Below are 26,828 nucleotides of genomic sequence, written 5' to 3' on the forward strand. Positions count from 1 at the left end.
TTACTTTTATTCCCTTCTACTTTGAAATTGGATAGGATAACACCTTGCTATCATCAGTTTTGGCAACCTGTTGTGGTAATCAGTTTGGGCTTCTTAAACTCTTCTTTTATATTCATTGCCCTATCTATAAATGCAGCCAGATCTCTGCTAGGATTTTTCAGCATACCTAAACTTATTTCTACATTCTTTAGCTGTTCTAACTTTGGGCATAAAAATAAATGTTCGGTGGTGTCTTCTTCCTCTTTGCATAAATCACACAAATTGTCATCATATTTTCCCCTGAAATTTGCTTTTAAGTTGAGCATATTTAATCTTGCTTTCATCACAAGGGATGCCTTATCCAGATGCATTTCTCTGATATAAGGCAGAGGGCCATTTCCTTTAATAAATCTTAATTTTTTCATTATTTTCTTTTTTTCTTCTATAGTTTCTTCTATTTTTTCTATTTTTGCTATCATCCCGGTTCAGGATCAAGGTTGAGGCATAGACTTTACAACGGCGCCTGTAGTAGTAATCTTACGATACATTCCAGATTTGAATATATCTTCCTTTTATATAATTTAGTTTTTTATCCAAATCCAGTATGAAATTGCATTGTCTTTTTCTCCACATCTGGTGTAAAATGTCTTTCTTTTCTATATTTCTCTCACTAAATAAATGGGATCCCACTATTGGTAGTTCCGCACATTGCCAATAGGTGGCAGGGTGGTGTCAGCGAAAGTGTAAACACTAGTGACTCATACCACCATCATAAGTCTACAACCTTTGTTTGCCTTATCAACTACTTTACGTTTGCAGGTCTGTATAAGCCACCAGTTGGTTATTTTTCATTATGAAAACCAAATATATGTGATCTTATGTTGTCGTAGGAGGTTTTGTTATTAGTTTGAGGTGATTAATAATTGATTTATGGTATGTTCGTGGATTGCTTTTCAGTGGCTATGTGCTCAACGAAACCAAACAATGTGTAGGGTGCCTTCTGCGTGATGATTTGTGATAAAGCGACATTTAGAATAACTTTGCACTCTTTTCTTAAACTCAAAATTAACATAGTTGTTATAGAATTCTCCTAACATATGTAGTTAGGCTTAAGGTAGGTCTTTTCATATTTCATGGCCGATATTGTGTTTACGGTAGTGATCATATTGGGCAGAAACTCTCTTCAGTCGACTTGACTGCTAGTTTTTTAGCCACTTGATTGATAATCCCCTAATTTTGGAAGAAAGATACACTTCGTAAAATATCTGCAAGAAAATATTAAGTGTTTTAATCAAGGAGAAAGGAATAGGGATAAAAAGTCAGGCCTTGTGGTTCGTTGTGTACGGACATAGTCGGTAAATCTATACTGAAGCACAATATTCGTAGGAGAAAATAAAATAAAAATTTCCCTGTGTATATATATATATATATATATATATATATATATATATATATATATATATATATATATAGATATATATATATATATATATATATATATATATATATATATATATATATATATATATATATATATATGTATATCAGCGGCCAGTTCCTCACGCGTTCTTTAAAAATGGACATCAACTAACCTAAACTTTCCCCCTTAACCTAACCTACAAGCCGTGTCCTTACCTACTTAACGGACAGGGGCTAAACCTCCCCCCCCCCCCTGCGACCCCCTTTACACTGCCATATTCTAAATTAGACATAATACATACAGGTGTCTGCTATCATACATACACCCCTCTATATATATATATATATATATATATATATATATATATATATATATATATATATATATATATATATATATATATATATATATATATATATATACATACAGTATATAGGTACTTTGAACTGTTCTGATGCATAAAACTGGGGGAACCCATTAATATTTTTTTGTTCTTAATTTAGACGCTTTGAAATTCCATAAGGGATGACAGAAAAACCATATTTCAAAAGGGAAACAAACACAAGAGCACCACCTAAAGATCCGTAACTAACTTAGCCCAGGAGCTGTATCCTTATATACTCTCTTTCCTGGGTTGATGGAAACACACATCAAAAAAAAAAAAAAAAGGTGTTTTTCAGCTATAGTAATGGTCAGAAAGGCATAAAGAATACAAGATAACTAGTTTGAAAAATGTATAGTTCGTAAATGTGGCATGAAATTAAAGTATGATAATTACCTACGATTCTCGTCATGTCTGCCAAAGGATTTTTGTACCTCCACGGCTCTCTTCTCTCGCTAATTAATATCTCGTTGATCCTCTCTTCTGGTAAGCAGTGCATGGATGTGCTGCGCATGCCATCTGCATGGGTTATGATTAAAGTATCATAAGTAACTTATAATTTATATTGCATCTCAGATGGTTTCTGCTCCGCCATGGCTTGTTTTGATTGCAAACGAACATTATCTTACTGCACCTCTGTTCTGGCAAGTAGTACATGGATGAGCTGCACATACCAATCATTTGGGTTATTATTCCAGGGTTATTTTAGACTTTCTCGTGAGCAGCAATAGCTATATACTGGGTGTGATCCACTTAGTGCGAGAGTCGTTTAGGCCGTGATCCTGATTTATTCTTTGAAATTATACAAACCCATTTTTTTTCAAAATTTAACCGAAAAACAGCTTTGTTCACCAAACTAACAAACCTTGCATTATTTATATCTTTTGGCAGAGGTGGAACTTTAGAATCTGGTAGCATCTGTTTTGGTTGTATTTTAACTATCGTACAGTAGTAAACAATTGCCATAGTTGTAAAGTTCAGTAGCATAAGACTGACATATTTTTAGATTATACCTTTATATGTGATGGAAAAATGATCTTGAGAATATATACTGCCAAATATAAACAAGCTGTAACTGAAGGTGAGAAAACAAAGGGTATTCATAGCCACTATTCTATTTGGAATTGAGAAAAGCTGTGTCTGAAACCTGAGGGAAAAGGAATTAAAAATTGGTAGGAACGCGAGTAGGCTATGTACGTTATATATGCATAGCTTAATCTATTTTTCAAACTAAATAAGACGGTACTTTGAGATAGACTTTCAAAAGTTTTTTTCGAATTTAGTAATGCTTTGAATTAGGTAATTAAGTGTTTTGAGACTCAAGATTACGTTCGCAGAAAGGTTCTCAAAATTGAGGCGTGAATGACCAGTGGCTTAAGGAGTCACGGCCTAAACAACTCAAAGCCTAAAATGCTGACAGCCCAAACGACCTGCTCCATACTGAACAGAGTGAGCAACAGTAGTTATATACTGAACAAAAAGTGTTCTAAATTAGCGATAACCAAAATAGATGAAATTGTACTAAATTTCAAGAGAGAATGAATTCCCTCTGGAAGACTTCTTGCAAAATAGATGAAATTGCACTAAATTTCAAAATAGAATGAATTCCCTCTGGAAGACTTCATGCAAAATAGATGAAATTGCACTAAATTTCAAAATAGAATGAATTCCCTCTGGAAGACTTCTTGCAAAATAGATGAAATTGCACTAAATTTCAAAATAGAATGAATTCCCTCCGGAAGACTTATTGGGATGGTAGACATATGAAACTGATGCGGATTAGAAAAAATGGCTATTGTAAAAGAACATCCAAAATCTTATGCATGAATATTTGGAAGCTCTTATTTGGTTGAAAAAAAACCAGTTGATAATGAGATAATACAAAAATAAAAAGTTGCCAAAAACAGATGCAAGCATTGCATGTGCAGTAACCAATGATTAATCTTACAGTAAACTGCTGACTTTCATAATGAAATGCTGTTCTCCTTTTAATCGATTGATAAGTGAATTATTATGCCTTAACCCCCATTAGTCATACAGAAAAAAACACCAAAATAGCCAGTATTCATCGTTCTTATAGTGAGTTTTAGTACCATATATTAGCCGAATATAGGTCCCAATGTTTTACATGTTTCACTATTGGGATATATAGTGTAAGTCCCTCATTTCAGTTATATGAATAAGTGTAGTATAAGGTAGACATGTGTTTGATATAGTCGGATTGATGAAAATGGGAGCCGAGCGTAATGTTCAAACAACGTCAAAATACGTCCCCATACGGCTTATACACGTAATACATAATGTATATCTTGCCAGAAAAGAGGAGGTTGGTTATGATGATAACCAACCAGTTTTTCGGTTATGGCAGTCGTCCCACCTCCCAAAAACTACAAAGTTTCACAAGCTAACATGTTCTACTTGATATTAGGTCACATTACCATTTGTTCCTACACAAATATAAACCATGATTCCTTAATAGGAATACACTTTCAGTGAAGTTAGATATGGCTGTTGAAATTCATAACGAGGTGGTGGTAGTTTCTGTTGGGTGACAGGTAAGCCCCAATAGGCCACCGAGTAATCACTTTGTTTTCAGCTGCCAGATTGTACAGGCGTACTTCTGGCGTCCTCTTCCGACGCTAACGATATATCACCTGATTGTACTGTCGCTTCATATAGTTCGTGTGATGATTTTTCCCCTTGGGGGTGTTGTTAGTCAACATCGGCTTGCATGACCTTGTAGAAGTTGAACTTTAAATCCTTCTCCTCCTCTGCCTCATCTTCATTAGTCTTTGCCGCAACTTGTAAAAGAGTAAAAAGAGTAGAAGACTTCATCAAGAAAGTCCGATTGTTAGGAGTTGCGTACACGTGACTTCTACCGTTTCTCTCCATGTGGGAGAGACCGTGAAATACTGGGAACCTCCCGTCTTGGGTAAGTGCCAGGAGGTGTCCCATTGCAGGAAGAAATATCGGCACAGAGCAGAACATCCTAATCTCTACTAAATTGGTTAAGTTTCTGCATCCTATGCTCCCTACAGACCCTTTACCTTCTGGACAGACTTAACCCATCAAAACAGCAGAGACCAACCTGACCTCTCGATGACGAAAATTAAGGCTGTTAGCATGTTTAAAAAAAAAATATATCGCAAAATGTGCTTGAAAAAGAAAATGCCTGGGGGTTAAGGGTTGGAAAGTTCCAAAAATCTTGGGGGTATAAGGGTTAATGGAGATGACAAGTAGCATACAATATATTATAGAAAGCCTCTTCGTTCCCATAGGTCTGAAGAATCCGTACCCTCTGATCCAATCCCTCTCTTACTGGAAGTTTTCTCTGCTACATCTTTGAGAGAATAGTATGCCAGTTTAGAGCCCTCTGCTTTAGTCTGCTACCACTCCCCAAGTGTTTATGCTAATCTCTTCTCGAGTATTCTCGTTACCTTTTATCTACGGAAGATCTCGATAATTGTTGCATTCTACCCTTAGCGAAGAATTGCTTCAGCTTGAAATTAGACTTAATTTTTTTATCACAATCTATGGATTGGGGTATTTCCGAGACAGTTCTGTCAGTCTTCCAAGCAGAGGAGGGTCCTACTCTGAGAGAATTGCTTCAGAATCAAGCCACTCTTCATCTATTTTGCAATGACCTATGGGTAATGGTATATTGTTGCTTCCTCGTACTCCTAAGAAGAGGATGTAGCATCTTGAAATACTTGTGACATGACAGCATTGTGAGTCTCCCCCTTGGATGATGACATTAATAGAGGCAAAGCATCTGTTCCTGCATGAACTCTTTCGGGTGGACAGTGACAATATCTTCTAAAACTGCTTTAGGTGATGGAGAAGCCAATTCCTCACGGGTGCATCCCCCGGCGATTGCTCCAGTAGTTCATGAATCATCACTACTCAGCAACCAGTATCCTCCTTACCTTTTAGCTTTGTTGCTGCAGGAACACTCACTTCAAAGGAAGTAGTTTTGTGTCAATAGATGTAGGAGAGGATGATCTTGTTAAATGTTTACCAGCTGTTTTAGCTTTGCTAGTCACACTCCTGTTAAAGGTCTGAGGTTTGTATAATCAGGAGAAATAAGAAATTATTACTCTACTTTGAAAGAGGTCACAAAGAAAAAAGATTTGGGAAGAAACATTACTGCTAGATGGTTTATATCATGGTATGTTATTATTATTATTATTATCATTATTACTAGCCAAGCTACAACCCTAGTTGGAAAAGCAAGATGCTTTAATCCCAAAGGCTCCAACAGGGAAAAATAGCCCAGTGAGGAAAGGAAATAAATAAATGATGAGAACAAATTAACAATATATTCTAAAAACAGTAACAGCATCAAAACTGATATGTCCTATATAAACTATTAACAACGTCAAAAACAGATATGTCATATATAAACTATAAAAAGACTCATGTCAGCCTGGTCTACATAAAAACTTTTGCTCCAACTTTGAACTTTTGAAGTTCTACTGATTCAACTACCCGATTAGGAAGATCATTCCACAACTTGGTAACAGCTGGAATAAAACTTCTAGAATACTGTGTAGTATTGAGCATCATGATGGAGAAGGCCTGGCTATTAGAATTAATGGCTTGCCTAATATATATGTTAGTGTGTGCTAACTCCTACAATTGATTTTTATAATAAGCTAGTAATTTTTACCTAAAGATGTACATGTATTGCAAGTGCTAAGAAAGTCTTTTGGAGTTAAGTGTAATGTAAATGCAGATAGCCATCAATTTATCGTCTTGTTCAATTCCCGTCTGATAGGCTGTAAATTTGAGTAACTTGTAGGTAATATATGTACGTCCGAGCGTTATTTCTCATTTGCATACTCTGCCTTGTACCTCGTTTGTAAGTAGTCGTTTTTTATATAAAATTTCATAAATTGGTTGGGTAAAGAAACTTGAGTGGATGGCAATCATTTAACCCTTTTACCCCCAAAGGACGTACTGGTACGTTTCACAAAAGCCATCCCTTTACCCCCATGGACGTACCGGTACGTCCTTGCAAAAAAATGCTATAAAAAATTTTTATTTCATATTTATTATAAATTTTTGAGAAAATTCGGGCATTTTCCAAGAGAATGAGACCAACCTGACCTCTCTATGACAAAAATTAAGGCTGTTAGAGCAATTTAAAAAATATATACTGCAAAATGTGCTGGGAAAAAAATAACCCCCTGGGGGTTAAGGGTTGGAAATTTCCAAATAGCCTGGGGGTAAAAGGGTTAAAACGCTTTTTTTCTCAAATTGAGTTTGCTTTTCAAAGTACTGTACCGTACATTAGAGTATTGAGATTAAAAGTTAGACTCCTAATCAAGACTAACATATCCAGTATATATAAATAAGAACTGTTTTAAGGTTAAAGTATAAAGAATTGTTTATATCATGTGGCATTTAATGCACATCCTTTACAGATAAAAGTTTCCTGTGTTGCCCCTAATTTTACAAAGCATTAAGAGTGAGTATTAGGGTAGTCCAGGGAAAGTTTGTTTTGTGTGTATTCTATTTCTAAAAGATAAATGGTTTGTGCAAACAATATACTATATGTACTGCATGTTGCCATGTTTGTGACCTCTTCTATTTGGTTATACTGTATGTGAAATTCTTAACTTGGTTGGATATAGTAGATATCTAGTTTATATGACTAGGATTTCTTTTAGTGGAACTTTTTGTTTATCCTAGAGGTACTACAAACATGTTTAATTTTATTTCCACTGTTAAAATTACTCTTTTTAATATTTTACCATATTTCCTTCAAATGATTAACATTAGTTTTTATGTCATTTTGCATATAGGTTGCAACTTTTGCATTTTAACATCGGGAAGCTCTCTAAGTTTAACGGACTCCCTATCCTCCTCCCCCGAGCACAACAGGATGAGGTATGGGAGTATTGACGGCTCAGGGCTTATTAAGAAGCCTTAGAAACGTCATGTAGTTGTGGATGTGTTAATTTTTTTAAAGGTGTTTTTGTTTTTTTGCTTAATTAAGCCAAATGTATCTTCGCTTTGCGTATTTGTTTTACTGTAATTTAGTGTTTCTGTGTAATGATTTTATGCTGGTTTTTAATGTGTTTTTTTGTTTTATGATGGCTTCTTAATTGTATTTTTATTTGAATTTCAGCTATGTAAAACTATTGAAGAGTACAGTACTTCATTTTTCACTTATAAGGTCAAGCTAGTCAGTCTTTGGAAAGGCATCCGTTTCTTAAAAGCTTTCTCGGTGTAATGTGTATCATTTTCTCATTCCTTTGCAGTACTAGATCTCTTTTTTTCTTAGAACATATCGTAGCGATTGTTTTGACTTCTGTATATACCTGTATATTCCTTACACCCAATATTACATAAAATTTTGATATTAAATTACCACCAAGTGTAGGGTCTGATGTGAAAATTAAAAAACAATCTGATACATATCAGTATTTGTACGGAGTCAATTTTGGTCAGAAGTTTAAAAGCACTGGCTTTCTGTCTACTTCACAAAGTGGATCTTCATAGAGTTTGGTGTCACACCTGCCAACAAAGCCTTGTTGACAGAGCATCATAACTAATTTTATGAAAATTATTGAAAAGGGAACACACTTGTATGTGTGGTAGATCTAACTTTTGTGGATCTGGTGCATAAAGGTAATTCTGCTTGTGAAATTTGGAATTAATATGAAAATTGACAGTATAATATCAGTAAGGAAAATAGTCAAAATTAACTTATGATACATGCACTGCTTTTGTAGTTAAAGATAATTGGCGTCTTCTCTCGCCAATTTTGTTTTGACTATCCAATTAAAAACAATTTCTTGTAGCATATTTGCACATTTTAAATATAATGCTATTTTTCTGTATACCTTTATATCTCTATCTCAGATGGAGGGCATTAGAGGTTAAAAGTGGTCCAATTTTGCTTGGCTTTTACATTACTGGATACCCTACTAGGTGGAATTTATGCCTTGTATAACAGGGGACAAGGTTTTATTATCTGGACTTATAAGGTGTCATCATTACTCTCGTACAGTGAGTTATCCATCATTAACCCAGAACTGCCAAAACACTTTGGGGCTACGGGTAATGCATGAAATATCCGAGATAGCAATGGTAAGAGGTCATTTCTCTTTAAACATTTTAAATTTGATATACAAAAAAAGCAAGCCTTGTTACCTCTGCCAATGAAGTTGGATGGGGTTTATGTTTTCGCCCCTTTTTGTTTGGGAACAGCTTCCTGGCCACAATTTTAGTTGTAGAGTAATGAAACTTGCAGGGGTTATCTGTTATGTAAAAAGCGGGAAATGATTAAATTTTGGAAGGTCAAGGTCACGGTCAAGCAAAATGTCCAGTTCATGTAATTAGCCATAAGTTTGGACATTATTGTCACGGAGACTTCAAACTTGGCTCATATTTAAGTGTATGAAAATCCACGCCAATTAATACATGTTAAAGTCAAAGGTCAAGGTTGAGAAATAAGCTGCCGCGGCGGAGGTCTGCACTCTACTAAGTGCCCCTCTAGTTTGAATGTCTTTCCTGTTTGAAGGTCACCAAAGTTGGTATATTACTGGTTTGATTGTTATTAATCCATGAGGATGAGTAGTAATGGAAGAGAAACCAACAATTATAGGGCTTCTAGATAAACTTATCATTTAGGTCTTCTCAAAAAAGCTGTTAAAAAAACCTGCTTATAATGGCCTCTTAAGTAGATGATTAACTAGCATTTCCAAGCGGTAATTTCCTCGACTGAATCCACCTTTAGAGAATGTTTAGAAATCTTGAATTTTTAAATATTTAACTTAGCCGGTGAATATATAATAGCTGCTGCTCCAGCGGCTCGACAGAAAACACACACAAAAACTCGCGAGCGATCGCTATGAAGGTTGCGGGTGTGCCCACCAGCGCCAACTATCGGCCAGATACCGCATATACATGTAAACAGACCCAATTTTTTCTCTGTCGGCCTTAACGACAAGACGTATCAATACTCGCTGTATAACCTGGAGTTTTCTCAACATATTTGGTGAAGTACTTCCTTTTGGTTTGAGCTTTCGCAGTGCAGATGTTTTATCTTCAACTTAAATCTTGAACTCGTTTTTGGATAGATTTAATTTTTGATGACTTTGGATTGTTTTTTTGGATTTTCTTTGACTTTTAAATGGCCGACCCTTCCCTTAGTACGGAAGTGTGTTTTAGGCTTTTAGCAACTATCTTATCACGTTATAAATTAATTATAGATTTTCCTCTACATATTTTATATCTCAACCGCCTTTATTAGGTCTCTTCGATTAGCTTTCCATTTATAATAAACATCAAGATAAATTTTAATGATTTGTTTATATGCGACCTTTCCTGAGAGTAGGCGGTCCTAACTTGGAAACCGAAGTTAAACAACATTGAGCCCTTTCAATCGTAAATAACTTTTACAGAGCAAATGATTTAAAACTTATTAAATGAATATTTTTTAGTAAATATTTTATGAAAGATTTTCTTTGAATAGTCTTCGTACTGTTTCAAAGATGAACTAACGTTTAGTTTATTTATGCTACGCAGTTTGCGCTCTATCGTTACGATAGAGAGAGAGAGTATCACGGTTTCACTTTGCAGAAAGAGTAAATCGATTCTGACGTTTTGTTCATTCTTCTTTCAAAGCTTAAATGTTTTAAATACTATTTTAAAGGAACTTTTTAATTGAAAAACCTTTCAGTTTTTTCCTTTGGTCAAATAACCTGTTTATTGACGAAAGGTAAGTGGGCTCTTCTCTTCGGTGCGAAATCAAGAGAGAGAGAGAGAGAGATAGAGACGGAGAGAGAGAGAGGAGAGAGAACGTTCCGATCTTTATTCTCGTCCCAAGCGAGTAACGTTGTTCTCGAGCCAGTTTTTTTTACTCTCGTCCCTAGTCTCTGTACGGGTAGAAAGGATAAAACGTTTTTAGTTTTTATTCTCGTCCCAAGGCACTGTACGGTGAGAGATTGAAAACTTAGTTTTGAATGAACTAGTGTTTAGTCTCCTTCCCAGCCACTGATTTTTTTATCTTAAAATATGTTTACTGTTTTTTGCTTGTATTAATGTGCTTACATTATACGACTGATTTCGTAATTATAACCTTTTGATGAGGGTAGAATTGCGTGCTTCAGGTAGAAATCAGTTTTATTCATACCTAATGTGAATTGTTAAAAAATTCGATTTCAGTGAAATAAGTGCAAAACAGAAAATCGTAGTGATAAAGTGATAATTGCGCAAAGTGTTATCAGTGTTGCGACCGAGGGTTCGTCTGTTCGTGCCTGTCGTTCGCCTAGTCCGAGACCTCTTGCAAGCTCCCAAGCCCAGGGGAGAAGTAATGTCGTACGACTTATGGGTTCGAGAGGACTTGATCAGCGAACAGACGTTCCCTCTATGGTTTCAGGCGTGTCTCATCAACACCGCCCCTACCATAAGATGAGCGAGACGATTTTCTCATCGTCATCCGAAGGCTTTTCGCATAAGAAACCGTGGAACAAGGTTTCGAGGCCCTTTAAGCGAAAGTCAGTCCTTTCAGGACAGGTCCAGCGTCCTGGTTTTAACTATTAGGACAGCTCTGACCCTATGCAGTCATCGGAAGACTGCTCGCCGCCTAACAAAAGCGTAACACAGGCTCCGAGAGTCTTTTTGTAGGCAAGGTTTTGCAGTCACAGACGTTACCCTCGTCTCTTACCGCAACCATTCCCGTTGATCCTAAATGGGTTGTACGGCAAGACATGCAGAATAAGCTTGCCTCTCTTATGGAGGACTATTCTGCTGAGCAGGTTCACGATGATCCTCGCCGCTTAGCTGATCGAGATCCTGGCCGTGAGCCGCCCAAACGAACCTTTGCTACGTCCTGTTGACGTTGACGTTACAAAGTCACGTCAGTCACGTTTTGTAGAGCCTCACTCGATGCAGTCCAGTGTTGACTTTCAGCCGCTTGTGGACGTTCAGCCGCTGCCGCATGCTCTTGTTGACGTTTCAGGACGTTCGCCAACCAGCGAAGTTGACTTGTTTTGACGTTGAGCGTCAAGCACCGCAGTCAAGAGTTGTTTTGACTGCTCAGTCTAGGCAGTCAAGGCAGTCTCGAGTTGACGTCGAGCGTCCTCCCGCACCTGTTGGTTGTTGCTGTTCAGTCCTTTAAGCAGTTACATGACATAGCGTCCTTGACTGCTACTGTTGCTCCTTTGCTTGTGGACTCTGCTTGTCAAGTATTGCCACCACGGCAGGTCTCTCCCTTGCTTGAGACTCGGCTATTGTCGGACAAGGTTCCTTCAGATGAGGAAGTTGCTGTTCCCCCTCCTACTGATATTCCCTTGAGGACTCTGTCAGACGGAGAGGAGCCTAAAGCTGCTCAGCCCTCTATGGACTTTAAATAAATCATGCTGATTTTTAAGGATCTTTGTCCGGATCTTTTTGTAACTGCTGCTCCTCGTTCGCCTAAACGTCAGAGTTTACACTAGGCCTAGCTACTTCGAAGCCGTTGTTTTATAAGCTAGTGCTCTCTCGCTCTTCTAAGAGAGCTTTACGTTTGCTAGGCGACTGGTTTATCACCAGGAGGAGTTTGGGGGAGACAGCCTTTGCTTTCCCTACTTTTAAGCTGGCTTATAGAGCGAGAGTCTGATATGACACGGGAGAAGTTCTCGGCTTGGGAGTTCCTGCCTCTGCCCAGATAGACTTCTCATACCTCATAGACTCTCCCTGGCGCCTGGCCATGAGACGCTCCAAGATTTTATGGTCGACTTCAGAGCTAGACCATCTCCTGTTAGGAGTTTTTTCGAACGTTTGAAGTTTTGCTGTACAATTATGTCATGCATAAACAAGGCTTTCAGGGATGGCTCCATGATCTGACAGCCACGTTCTCTGCAGGAACAAGTCCCTCAGGGATGGCTCCAATGATCTGGCAGCCATGTTCACTGCAGGAGTACGTAAGAGGCAAGTGCGCTCAATGTGTTCATCGTCAAGACAAACTTCACGATGAAGTCTACCAGGCTGTCTTGACAGCATTAATGGAAGGCGACTGGATGGTCTCTCTCGACCTTCAGGAGGCATACTTCCACATTCCTATACACCCGGATTCCCAACCGTTTCTGAGGTTTGTTTACAGGAATGTGGGGTACCAGTTTCAAGCCCTGTGCTTTGGCCTCAGTCCTGCTCCTCTCGTGTTTACGAGGCTCATGAGGAATGTGGCAAAATCCTTCCATCTATTGGGGATCCGAGCCTCCCTGTACTTGGACGACTGGCTTCTCAGAGCATCGTCCAGTCTTCGCTGTCTGCAGGATCTTCATTGGACGTTGAGTCTGGCCAGGGAGTTGGGACTTTTGGTCAACCTAAAAGTCCCAACTGATCCCATCCCAGATTATTCTATATTTGGGGATGGAGATTCGCAGTCAAGTTTTTTTTTCGGGCTTTTCCGTCTGCCACCGAATAGAACAAGCCCTGCTCGAAGTCCAACTAATGCTGAAAAGAAAACGTTTGTTCAGTCAGGAGTTGGAACAGTCTCGTAGGGACTCTCATCCCTGGAGCAGTTTGTCTCACTAGGGAGACTACACCTTCTGCCTCTCCGGTTCCATCTAGCATCTCACTGGAACTAGGACAAGACGTTAGAGACGGTATCATTCCCAGTCTCCGAACCAGTAAAGGCATGCCTGAAATGGTGGGACAGCAATATCAGTCTGAGAGAGAGACTATCCCTAGCAGTCAAGAACCCAAACCACGCGTTGTTCTCAGACGCGTCAGATTTGGGTTGGGGTGCGACCCTAGACGGTCGGGAAGAGCATGCACATCAACGGCAAGGAGCTATTAGCAGTCCACTTGGCCTTGATGATATTCGAAAGCTTCTTCGAAACTAAGTGGTAGAGGTCAACTCAGACAACACCACAGCTATGGCGTACATCTCCAAGCAAGGAGGCACACACTCCTTCACGCTGCTCGAGATCGCAAGGGACCTTCTCTTATGGTCAAGAAATCGAGGCATCTCCCTGTTGACGAGATTCATCCAGGGGGACTTGAACGTCTTGGCAGACTGTCTCAGTCGGAGGGGTCAGGTGATACCCACGGAATGGACCCTCCACAAGGACGTGGGCAAGAGTCTTTGGGCTACTTGGGGTCAACCCACCATAGACCTCTTTGCCTCCTCGTTGACCAAAAGGTTACCAATCTATTGCTCTCCAGTCCTAGATACAGAAGCAATCCACATAGACGCGTTTCTACTGGATTGGTCTCTTCTGGACTTATATGCATTCCCACCATTCAAGATAGTCAACAAGGTACTGCAGAAGTTCGCCTCTCACGAAGGGACAAGGTTGACGTTGGTTGCTACCCTCTGGCCCGCGAGAGAGTGGTTCACCGAGGTACTTCAATGGCTGGTAGACTTTCCAAGAAGTCTTCCTCTAAGGGTAGATCTGTTACGTCAGCCCCACGTAAAGAATGTCCATCAAAGCCTCCCCGCTCTTCGTCTGACTTCCTTCAGACTATCGAAAGACTCTCAAGAGCTCGAGGCTTTTCGAAGGAGGCAGCCAGTGCGATTGCAAGAGCGAGGAGAGCTTCTACCATTAGAGTATACCAGTCGAAGTGGGAAGTCTTTCGAGACTGGTGCAAGTCAGCATCTGTGTCCTCGTCCAGTACCTCTGTAGCCCAAATCGCAGATTTTCTTTTACATCTGAGAAAGGTTCGCTCCCTTTCAGCTCCCACGATTAAGGGCTACAGGAGCATGTTGGCTTCAGTCTTTCGACATAGAGGCTTAGATCTTTCCAACAATAAAGATCTCCAAGATCTCCTTAAGTCTTTCGAGACCTCTAAGGAACGTCGTTTGGCAACTTCTGGATGGAACTTAGACGTGGTCCTAAGGTTCCTCATGTCAGACAGGTTTGAGCCATTACATTCAGCCTCCCTGAAGGATCTCACCCTCAAGACACTTTTCCTAGTGTGCTTGGCTTCGGCTAAAAGGGTCAGTGAACTTCATGCCTTCAGTAAGAACATCGGCTTTTCTACAGAAAAAGCCACTTGTTCACTTCAACTTGGTTTCCTGGCCAAAAATGAACTGCCTTCTCGTCCTTGGCCTAAATCTTTTGATATTCCTTGCTTATCAGAGATCGTAGGCAACGAACTGGAAAGAATATTATGTCCTGTTAGAGCTCTTAAGTTCTATTTAGCTCGTACTAAGTCATTACAAGGTAAATCTGAGGCATTATGGTGCTCAGTTAAGAAACCATCATTGCCTATGTCAAAGAATGCTTTGTCATATTTTATCAGATTTTTAATACGAGAAGCTCATTCTCACTTGAATGAGAAAGACCAATGTTTGCTTAAGGTTAAGACGCACGAAGTTAGAGCTATAGCAACCTCCATGGCCTTCAAGCAAAATAAATCTCTGCAAAGTATTATGGACGCGACTTTTTGGAGAAGCAAGTCAGTGTTCGCGTCATTTTACTTAAAAGATGTCCAGACTCTTTACGAGGACTGCTACACACTGGGTCCATTCGTTGCAGCGAGTGCAGTAGTGGGTGAGGGTTCTACCACTACATTACCCTAATTCCAATATCCTTTTTAATCTGTCTCTTGAAATGTTTTTAATATTGTTTTTTGGGTTGTACCGTACGGAAGGCTAAGAAGCCTTTCGCATCCTGGTTGATTTGGTGGGTGGTCAAAGTCATTTCTTGAGAGCGCCCAGATTAGGGGTTTGATGAGGTCCTGTTGTATGGGTTGCAGCCCTTAATACTTCAGCTCCTGGGAGTCTTTCAGCATCCTAAGAGGATCGCTGGGCTTCGTGAGGAAGACAGACTAATAAGGCAGAGTAATCATCCAAGTCAACTTCCTTACCAGGTACCTTTATATATTTGGGTTTTGTTATGATATAACTGTCAAAAACTCTAAGCATATGCGCTGTAAACTTAATTAACTCTGGTCTCTACCCACCACCATGGGTGTGAATCAGCTATTATATATTCACCGGCTAAGTTAAATATTTAAAAATGATATTTTAATTATAAAATAAATTTTTGAATATACTTACCCGGTGAATATATAAATTAAAGGCCCCCCCTTCCTCCCCGATAGAGACCCAGCGGGATGAGAAAAATTGGGTCTGTTTACATGTATATGTGGTATCTGGCCGATAGTTGGCGCTGGTGGGCACACCCGCAACCTTCATAGCGATCGCTCGCGAGTTTTTGTGGGTGTTTTCTGTCGAGCCGCTGGAGCAGCAGCTATTATATATTCACCGGGTAAGTATATTCAAAAATTTATTTTATAATTAAAATATCATTTCTCAAGGTAACTATCAGGGCCTTCAACATAAGAAGGCAATATCTCTCGGACAACATACAGAGAGATGGTATATGAATGGAAATATGAAATAGCGTGTGGAACTTCTATACATACTACTTTATTGAGAAGCAACACACAGCCCCACACATACACACACACTGATCATAATAAATACAGTAGTTTTTCCAACTAGTCAGAGTATCCTACTGGAGTTCAGAGGTGTGATTTTTAAGCCATCGGAGTTTATCTCGACCACAAACAGGAATCTGAGCAATTTCCAATTATTGAGAATTTCAAAACCTATGCTCCATTATACAACAGACCCTTTATTTTTACATATTCAAAAGTATTTATTGATGGAGATATTAGAATGTTTTGCAACAGTACTAAAACTGTAGGTAAAAAAAACTAATGTATTGATACAGTGGTAAAAATTCAAATTCCACAAATTTCCATATGCTATAGGACTAAAATTTTGATAGAAAAACTTCTATTTCTTGCTACTCTTCGGTATAAGCAACACTATAGTTCTTAATGGCAAAGCTGTGTGTCTTTCCCCGAGGAATGAGTTTAGTGTACTATATATTTATTCTCATCTCATTATCATAATGCAATAAGGTTTGGAACACTATGTAAAGATTCGTTGCTTTTAGTATTATTTGTGGTGTGGGTGGCTGTATGCTAGTTTTCTTGGCGGTGTTGGTTAAAAAGTAATGGTATTTATTATGCTTAGAATTGCTTAATAGATGTAATGTAGACAATTTGAAAGAGTAAGTATACAACAGGTCATGTAAAAAGTTGCTTATGTGAGCATGTTACGCGAGTGTTTTACTTTAGCATTTGTTTAGGTAGCAGTGACCTAATTGGAAGTTAATTTTTGAAGATATTCACGCATATTTTGAATATTGGTTAAAAAACATTACAAAAATAATTTCATCTTACCTTTTGGCATTTAGTACGTAAGATTTTACACTTTATTTTAGGTCTGGAATTAGAATACAGTACGATATATACAGTGAATGAATAATTTGAAGTTTTCTGGCATCCTGACATCTAAGGTCATTGATGCCGAACGTATATACAACATGGTATACGTAAATAAACAAATATAAGGAATGTTATGTCTCTTGGTTTAAATTCATCTCATTGGAGAATATTAAAAGGTTTCATTTTATCTAGTGACGAGAGAGAGAAAATAGCCGAGTGAGGAAAGAAAATAAGGAAAAACTAAGAGAAGTTTAAGAACAATAACAAAATTCAAATAAATCTTTCCTGTATAAACTATACCAACTTAAAAATAACCAGAGGATAAAAACTTCAATAGATTGTGGTTAGCTGTAGTGAATGATGCCCTTCGACTATCAAAACATTGTACACATTTAGCAAAATTCAAGGGGAACATGTCCACCTTGTCTGTTGCAGTAGTAGGCGACACAAGAATATCACTTGTGAATACCAGACAGGCAAAATAAGTGATACTGCTGGGAAGATTAATTTAATGTTGTTACTGTTCTTGAAATCATTTCATTTTGACTGTTCATTGCTTCTCGTAGTTTATTTCCTGGTTTCCTTTCCTCACTGGGCTATTATTCATCTTGCTTTTACAACTAGGGTTTTAGCTTAGCTTGTGATAGCAATAGAGATATATAGTACAATTCTATTTATTAGTGACACAAGTCCCTCGGTGTAGTGAAAGGTCTGTCTAAGGCCAGAGAAAGCACACGCCTAAATCAGTTAGTACTACAATATAGCAACTCTTCCTTTACTTACTTACTTTACTTTGATGGCTGCTATTCCAGTCCCATACAGTAGGGGAACCCCACTCTTTACAGGACCTCCACTGTCGTTTTACCTTGTTCGTTCAGAGTATTTAACGTTTTATGTCTCGTATTCTTCATTTACTGTTAAATCGTCACTGTCAAAAGACTCGTGAAATAAGAAAGTCTTCAATTTCCTCTTGAAAGCCTTAATGTCTTCAATCATTCAAATTTTCCGTGGGAGCTTATTATATAGTCGGGGCCGCATATTTTAAGGCTCTGGAGCCTAAAGTAGACATATATCTAGGTTCCAATAGTCTTGTCCGAGTATTCCGTCTAGTTTTTAACATACAGCACCAAGTCGGTAAGGGGTTGTAAATAAAGGTTTTTGAAGAACTTTGTGTTTAAACTGAAAATGTCTCGACAGATTATTTGAGTTTTTTTTTATTAGTGCACACAGAAAAACAATTATACTAAATTATTTCAAGGCACCTAAAATCACTCTTACACAAGACTTCATTGATGAAGAAGTGGGTGTATTGTTACAAATTATTTTTTATTAAGATTAGTGAGTTTCAACTTTTTTTTCTTTGTAGTTAGATAATCTGCTCTTAATATTTGAATATAAAATATCTTTAAATTCAGGTTTAACATGAAGTTACTGTGAATAATTTGAGAATGTTACTGTTATGATGTCCTAAAAGATTAAATATGTTGTCACAGCATTTAAAATTGCGTACTGTATTAGTTATTACAGTAGGAAGTTAGCAAGTTTAAGAGGCATGCAGTTAGATTTATGAAATCTTGTTTGTTTTATTAATACATGCAATATAGTACAGTATACTGTATATGGATATATAAAGGATAGATATTAAGGATGAATCAATGATGTATTTACTGGTAATACCGTACAGATGTGTAGACAATCTTGTATGCTAATTCACCTGAGAGAGTTTTATGGAATCTTTGTACTGTATTTACTTAAGATTAATTGTTTTTAGTGCGTGTAATTTATAGTAGGTCTATATACTTTGAATTCGTGTTTTATTTGTATTATAAGATTGATTACCTTTGGTGTTTTATTTAATATGCTTTGAATGCGTGTTTTATGTTTCTTATAAGATTTGATCACCTTTGGTGTTTCTGTCTTGTACATGCTTTGAATTAGTGTTTTATTATTTTTTTATTTTATCCTGACAGTCAGCTGTTCAATACAATGCGGGACCAGGTCTATCAGCCAACCACCACGACGCTTCCACACGACCGTAGTAAAACATGGATGCCTTCATTTCTAGCACAGAGCTCTTCGGGGAGTTTGTGGTCTCGCACCCTGGTCCTCATTCTGTCAGTCATGTTTGCTGTTATGGGATTGGTAAGTGATCTAAGCCTCCTTTGTATTCTCTGTTCAGGATTTTTTATGGAGAGACATTTTATACTTTATATCAAAGTCCTTCAAAAGAAGGCAACCATGTTACCCCAAAAGAATGGGATAAAAGCATGCTAATAGAAGATGATTAAGTTTCTAGTTAGGGACATTCAGTAATGCTATAGTCATTTAATTAATTAACCTAATTTAAGGTCAGAGTTTAGTCACAAACATTATTATATTATTTTCATGATTCTTAACTGGTATTCATATTGTTATTGTGGCCTTATTGGTACTGTCTCTTCCTGGTGATCGTCGGACTGTGCTCAAACCTGTTAGTTCCTTTGATCGCTGCAACCTTAACATCCTTGTGTGAGATGAGGATGGGGGTTTTTGGGGGAGCCCATAGGTCTACCTGCTGAGATATCAGCAGCCATTACCTGGCCCTCCCTGGTCCTAGCTTGGGTGGAGAGGGGCATGGGCACTGATCATATGATATATGGTCGGTCTCTAGGGCATTGTCCTACTTCCTAGGGTAATGTCACTGTCTCTTGCCTCTACCATTTATGAGTAACCTTTAAAACCTTTAAACCATTGAGATATTACCACTAGAGAGTTATGGGGTCTTTAGACTGGCCAGATAGTACTACATTGGATCCTTCTCTCTGGTTACGGTTCATTTTCCCTTGGCCTATACACTCGCACACCGAATAGTCTGGCCTATTCTTTACATATTCTCCTCTGTCCTCTTACACCTGACAACACTGAGATTATCAAACAATTCTTTTTACTGCACTGTAATTGTTCAGTGGCCACTTTCCTCTTTGTAAGGGTAGAAGAGACTCTTTAGCTATGGTAAGCAGCTCTTCTAGGAGAAGGACACTCCAAAATCAAACCATTGTTCTCTAATCTTTGGTAGTGCCATAGCCTCTGTACCATGGTCTTCCACTGTCTTGGGTTATAGTTCTCTTGCTTGAGGGTACACTTGGGCACACTGTTCTATCTTATATCTTATTTTCTTTTCCTCTTTTGTTAAAGTTTTTATAGTTTATAAAGTGATATTTATTTTAATATTGTTCCTCTTCTTAAAATATTTCATTTTTCCTTGTTCCCTTTCCCCACTGAGCTATTTTCCCTGTTGGAGCCCCTGGGCTTATAGCATCTGTAGCTTAGCAAGTAATAATAATAATAATATCTACATAGCATGAGTTTCTCTAACTTGAAATAAAAGAAAATTCTCCTTCCTCTCCAGAGACCAAACACAGCTACATTGTATTTATACTGTTTGGGAGAACCACGCCTGTGGTCACTGTGAACATCTCGGTTTAAATCGGTCCCTTTGTGTTGTTATGAAAAAGACAAATTTAATCACTCTCTTCCTGTGTGTTGATAATTATACCATGTTTTGTTTTATGTCTAGAAGAAATCGGTTCAGTTAAACAAAGAGGTCGAAGATTAAAAGAAAATTTTTGAATTTTGTGCAGGAAGTGTATTAAGGGATTCTTGGTATTGTTATTATTAGCTAAGCTACAATCCTAGTTAGAAAAGCAAGATGCTCTAAGCCCAAGGGCTCCAACAGAAAAATAGCCCAGTGAGGAGAGGAAATAAGTAAATAAATAAAAGATAGAAATAATTAACATTTAAAATATTTTGAAAATAGTAACATCAAAACATATTTCATATATAAACTATAAAAAGACTTGAGTCAGCCTGTTCAACATATAAACATTTGCTGCAAGGTTGAACTTTTGAAGTTCTACTGATTCAACTACCTGATTAGGAGGATCATTCCACAACTTGGTAACAGCTGGAATAAAACTTGTAGAATACTGTGTAGTATTGAGCCTCATGATGGAGAAGGCCTCACTATTTAAATTAACAGTAGTAAGACTTATTACGAATATTAACCGAAATGTAATTGTTAATATGATCTTATAAATTTTCAGGTCATGATAATTGTTGGAGCAATATCCTACCAGTCTCTGGACGAAGGCTCTGTGAAGGAGGTGAACAGCACAGCATATGTTATTATTTTGTGCCTTGGAGTTTTGCTTGAGCTAGTTGCAATTATTGCAGTTGTCTTCTACATGAGGTATGTTATTTTCACTATTTATAATGAAAAGAAATACTTTACAGAGAGTCTTCGACTTGTAGACATTCGGAGAAACAAACTCAAAAAATAAAAAAAGTTAAGGTAAAGAAATACTGTGTACCAACCGTGTGTCACACGATCGTACATAGTTCATTTTGTGCTTGTATCTTTGCTCTCTTGTCAAACTAAAAAGAACCTGAAAAAACATGTCTGTTTTTCTCAATGGTAACGGTGTTGATTTTGAACAGGAAATTTCACTCGCTTGTACCAACACGCTCCTCCTGCCTCCACCAATGTGACAAGCTGCGAGAAGGTTGTGACTCTAAGACAGTATGAATGCAACTGTGTGAGTTTATTATAGAACACACTTCTTTATATACAAAAGCTCAAGGCAACAGTAAATTTCCTGTTCAAAATCAATACCGTTACCATTGAGAAGAACAGACATGTTTTTTCAGGTTCTTTTTAGTGCAAGGGGTGAGCGAAGATACAAGCAGAAAATTAACTATGTACGATCGTGTAATACACGGTTGGTACAACTGTATTACAATATTATATCATTTAATACAGTAAGTAAAACAAAATTTGTCATAACCTGAGTGGAATCTGGCTATTTGTTGACTTATTACTGGAAATAGTAGACATAGAATTCCACTTAGGCCTACCCTAGGCCAAAATTTAATAAAATTCGACTTATAAAACAATTTGACTTATAAACAGCTTCTTGGAACTTACTCAGTTTATAAGTTGAGGACTTTTTGTAGTAGATATAATTTGAAAATATTCTGACAAATTGTTACCAAGTACTGAAATTTTGTTACTTGCCATTCGGTCGATTAAGCCGAAGATCTTGTTCAAGTAAAAGTTTTAACAGATGAAGTTATACCTTTGCTTAAATATTTACTTTTCTTTTGTGCAGAAACATGGGTTACAACATTCCCTGTTGTCCAGGCAAAATTGCTCGGATCAGAAAGCGACTACACGAGAACCAGATGATGGTAAATGGACAGGTAATTCAGTAACCTTTTGAAGGCTGTGAGATAATATGGAATAAAAAATTTAGCTGAATAATTTTAATAAAATATCAAGGTGCAATTATTTAGTGGTATTTTAGACTAACTATTAAGCAGAGCAGTGAATTATTTCTTAACGTACAGTAATTATAATACGATTTATTAAGTAGATGCCAATTTTTTTTTTTTTTTTTATCATTCCAATATCTATTCAAACAGTAGTCATTTGATTATATAATTTGATACCTTACAAGCCATCAAGAAGTTGCCTGGTTTCAGGTGTTTTGTATGTGTGTTTTTTTATTAGATGTTGGCTGTTGTATCTCGAATTGAAGTATAAAATATCACTTGCACTTTTGTGTTTTGCACGGTTGAATGCAGTTTTATTGCACTTGGTGTGTCTTGTGCTTTAATGAAATTATTTGCATTGCAGCATTGAGAAGGTAAATTTACCTATCTGATGATTAATATCATACTTTTTTTCATGTAATAACAGATGGTTAGCACTGGAGAGCCGGTCTCTGCCCAGTATTGTCCACCTTCTCATCCTGGTGTTGGAAATACCCCTCCACCACCTTATACTGATGTATCAGAGGAACAGCATCTCATGGAAGAGAAAATCGACATTGGGTAAATAAGGCGTGTCTCTCTCTCATTTGTCCACAATATATTTTATTTCTTATTGTTTCGTTACGATCATATCTAGAGCATTGTTGAATCTAGAAGTTGCATTTTACAGAAGGTCCCGAACTTGCAAACATTCGGAGGTAAAAACACAAATCACTGAAAATAAGAAAGATATGATAAAGAAATACTAAAAAAAAAACTATCATTTAATACAGTAAGCAAAATGATATTTGTAATAACTTTATATCTATTTTATATGAAACCTGACTATTTGTGGACTTTTGTAGCTGGAAATGAAAGGCATGGAATTCAGGTACCAAAATCTAACTTGCAAACTTGGAACCTATTATGTTTGTAAGCTGAGGACCGTCTGTAGTTGCATTTTACTCCGTTTTGAGGTAGAGCAGCTCATTAATGCTCAAATACACTCTATCATAATTCGCTCGTTTGCGACAACGTCGTCATAACTCAAAAATAGCTATTTTTCAGGAGAGCCATTTTAATCAATTAAAATACTCTCATATTAATGTATGTCGTTAGAACATTTAGCGCCTCTAGCGATCAATTTTTTAGCTACAATTATGACATTTGAAGATGAATATGTCTATATGGATAACTCAAAAATACATTTTTTTTGAGTTATGACGTCGCAGGCAAGCGAATTGTACAATATCCTTGTTTGTGCAAGCATATCCCTTGTGAATGGATGTGATTGAGTGTATTTCAAACACACTCGCTCACAAAGGATATGCTTGCACAAACACGAATATTGTACAATTATGATTTACAGCGTATTTGACCTTTAGAAACGTCCCTACCTAGCAATCTGCTGGATGGGAGTTTGAGACCCGCTCAAGCTTGATATTTCTTAGTTTGCAACCTAACCATCTTTGCGAGTTAGGGTTGGGGAATTTTTGGGAGCCTGTACGTTTACCTGCCGAGTCATCAGGAGCCATTATTTGGCCCTCCCTGGCCTTAGTTTTGAAGAAGTATTTTATTTATAAAATACTTTTTATTTATAAAATATCTTTGTTTCTTTTTATCATAGAGAAATTGATTTCTGTATCCCTTGTGACTAAACTCAATTTGTTCCGTAACCGAAATACAAACCACGCTATTTACAAAAGGTATTACTTTTAGCGCAGCTGAAATGACGAGCCAATAGTTTTTAACGAGGGTTAATTACCCCCGCGCTAGTTAGCGGGGGGTGGGGAAGGGTAGCTTGCTACCCCTCCCCCCTCCACACACCGGTGACTTGCTTCACTTCACTTTTGGCTCGGCGGTGATCAGACGTGTCTGTTCATCGCCTTCGTGAGAGCCTTTAATTTTCTGCTTTTTCTTTTCAGCTTGTGTGATTGGTTGGAAGTTGACCTTCAGTTATTTTCTTTTATTTACTATGCGTACATGCCCTGGAGTTGCCGGCCGTCCTTGTGGGACTTTCATGTCGGACGTTATTACGGATCCTCACACCCCCTGCCCTCAATGTCGGGGCCGACGGTGCGACCAGGATAACATGTGCCGTGAGTGCAGGGAGTGGTCTGCCTCCCAGTGGGAGAGGTTTGGCCGTCGGCGTAAGAAGAAGTCCAAGAGAGATCGTTCTCCTCCGGGGTTAGCCTGGAAGGAGGAAGGTTCTCGGGACTCTTCTTCCGCCGCCCAAACCTCCTCCGAAGCTCCCCCTCGTCCGCCTCCTAAGGAGAGTCGTCCGAGTGGGAGCGCAGGCCCTTGTTCTGTTTCCCTACCTTCGGTGGGGGGAGAGGGCGTCGCGAGGCGGTTCCCCCTCCTCCTACGGGGGAGGTTATTGATAATAATGCCTTATCCAGTGATGATCTTTTACAGATTTGGCCGTCCCTGGGGCTTAAGGGCTTGCCCTCCAGGGTCGCTCTTATTGACCTTGTCTCGTTGGGGGCCGCTGTTAAACAGTTGCCGGTGGTAGCGGAGGTAGACCCTCTGTCTATTGTCGACGTCGTGGTGACAGAGGCCTCTGACGTGGCTGGGCCTTCCGACGCAGGTGCTGTTGCTGGTGGTGGTGCTCAAGGCTCTCCTCCTCCTCCCGTGCATCCTTCGAAGGGGGAAGTGAGTCCTTCGGTCTCGACTGCTGCCCAGCTTCCTTCTGAGGGAAGTGTTTTGACGGAGACTCCCCTTCGGAGGACCGATGGTCCCGACGATCTCCCCCGAGGCCGCCTCCGCCGTAAGGCTCACCGCCCTCTACGCCACAAGGGCCTCCCTTCCCCTTACAGGGGGACTAAGAGGTGCCTTTTTGGGTCTTCGTCCTCCGGGGGGGACTCTCCTCGTCAGCCTCAACCGAAAGCTCCGCCCTCCTTGAACCTCTCTGCAGACCGCTCACCATCTCCTGCCGGATCTTCGCCTTCTGGAGAACTCGTCACCCGACGGGCAACGGTCCCTTCGGGGCTAAGGGATTCTTCCCTTACGCGAGCAGGGCTAGTGCACAAGCGCTCTACTGCTCGCCAGCGATCTCCTGCTCGCCGACGCTCACCTGCTCATCGGCTCTCTCCTGATGTTCGCCCCCCTCGCCAGCGCTCTCCTGCTCGTCAGCTCTCTTCCGAGCGTTAGCGCTCATTTGAGGACCATCGCCCTGCGGTCTCTGACCACCCTTTAGTTCCTGCTGAACTCCCTGCTCACCATCCACCTGGTCCTGTGGCTACGCAACATCGTGCTGCGCGTGTGTCAGAAACACATGTTCGCCAACGCGCTAGCGATCTTCCCGTTCCTGCTCGTGAACGCGCCGCACCACCTGTCCTCTCACAGGACACGCGTCGACCTTCTGCTCGCCAGCGATCACCAGCTCGCCAGCGATCACCAGCTCGCCAGCGATCACCTACACATGCTGCTCGCCATCGCATGACCCTGCATGATCGCCCGCTTACGCATGCTGCTCCTCATCGCACAACCCTGAACGATCGCCCTCCTGCGGATGCTGATCACCATCGCACCCTTTCACGCGATCATTCACCTGCGCATGCTGCTCGCCATCGCACAACCCTGCACGATCGCCCGCTTACGCATGCTGCTCCTCATCGCACAACACTGAACGATCGCCCTCCTGCGGATGCTGATCACCATCGCACCCTTTCACGCGATCATTCACCTGTGCATGCTGCTCGCCATCGCACAACCCTGCACGATTGGCCGCTTACGCATGCTGCTCCTCATCGCACAACCCTGAACGATCGCCCTCCTGCAGATGCTGATCACCATCGCACCCTTTCACGCGATCATTCACCTGCGCATGCTGCTCGCCATCGCACAACCCTGCACGATCGCCCGCTTACGCATGCTGCTCCTCATCGCACAACCCTGAACGATCGCCCTCTTGCGGATGCTGATCACCATCGCACCCTATCACGCGATCATTCACCTACACATGCTGCTCGCCATCGCTTACCATCACGCGGTCATTATCGCCAGCGATCTTCTTCACCTACGCGGCAGCACGATCCCTCGCCGTCACGCCATCGCTTGCGTTCGTCGCCTCGGACACGTGTTCATTTACCTGCCCACCCTCACGCCCACTCGCCTACGCGACCGTTCGCCCTCGCGCGACCATAGTTCGCGGCGAATTCCACAGCCGGTGTTAGCAGCAGGGACGCGTGCTCCTAGACGGCACTCGGGATCACCTCCATCCAAGCACAGGTTGGTAGTGCAGGACGAAGACAGGTCAGTACAGCATTCTTCCCCACCTTCTTTTCAGGCAAGTACCGTCGTGTCCACTCCAAAGGATCGCCCGATCCCTTTCACCTTAGCGAGGATTTCGGACTCTGTGTCCTTGGAGCAGCAGACTTGGTTTGGTCCGCTGGCACGGGCGTTAGTGAGGGTTATGAAACCAGCACTCGCCGGCCAGGGTAACAAACAGCGGCTGTGTCTCCTACGCTGAAGAGAAAGAGAGGACTGGACTTCGTGGTGACTTCCCCCAGGGCG

The 26,828-nt window shown here is 39.8% G+C and overlaps 1 protein-coding gene across 3 annotated transcripts in view; it reads left to right on the top strand.

The window, feature by feature from the left end:
• Nucleotides 1-688: 688 nt before the first annotated feature.
• LOC137652141 (uncharacterized) overlaps nt 689-26,828 on the top strand; it is a 49,920-nt gene continuing 23,780 nt past the window's right edge. Inside the window, exons 1-6 of one of the 3 annotated variants that reach the window (XM_068385339.1) lie at nt 750-798; nt 7,589-7,673; nt 18,995-19,166; nt 21,107-21,252; nt 22,172-22,262; nt 22,762-22,895. In XM_068385339.1, coding sequence (XP_068241440.1) covers nt 7,669-7,673; nt 18,995-19,166; nt 21,107-21,252; nt 22,172-22,262; nt 22,762-22,895 — 548 coding nt within the window. In that variant the 5' untranslated portion in view covers nt 750-798; nt 7,589-7,668. Of the gene's footprint in view, nt 799-7,588; nt 7,674-12,298; nt 12,304-18,991; nt 19,167-21,106; nt 21,253-22,171; nt 22,263-22,761; nt 22,896-26,828 lie in introns of those variants that run through there. The other 2 variants (XM_068385340.1, XM_068385341.1) reach the window with 2 other exon arrangements.

The sequence above is a fragment of the Palaemon carinicauda genome, chromosome 13 (genome assembly GCF_036898095.1).
Source record: "Palaemon carinicauda isolate YSFRI2023 chromosome 13, ASM3689809v2, whole genome shotgun sequence".
NCBI classification, from domain to species: domain Eukaryota; kingdom Metazoa; phylum Arthropoda; class Malacostraca; order Decapoda; family Palaemonidae; genus Palaemon; species Palaemon carinicauda.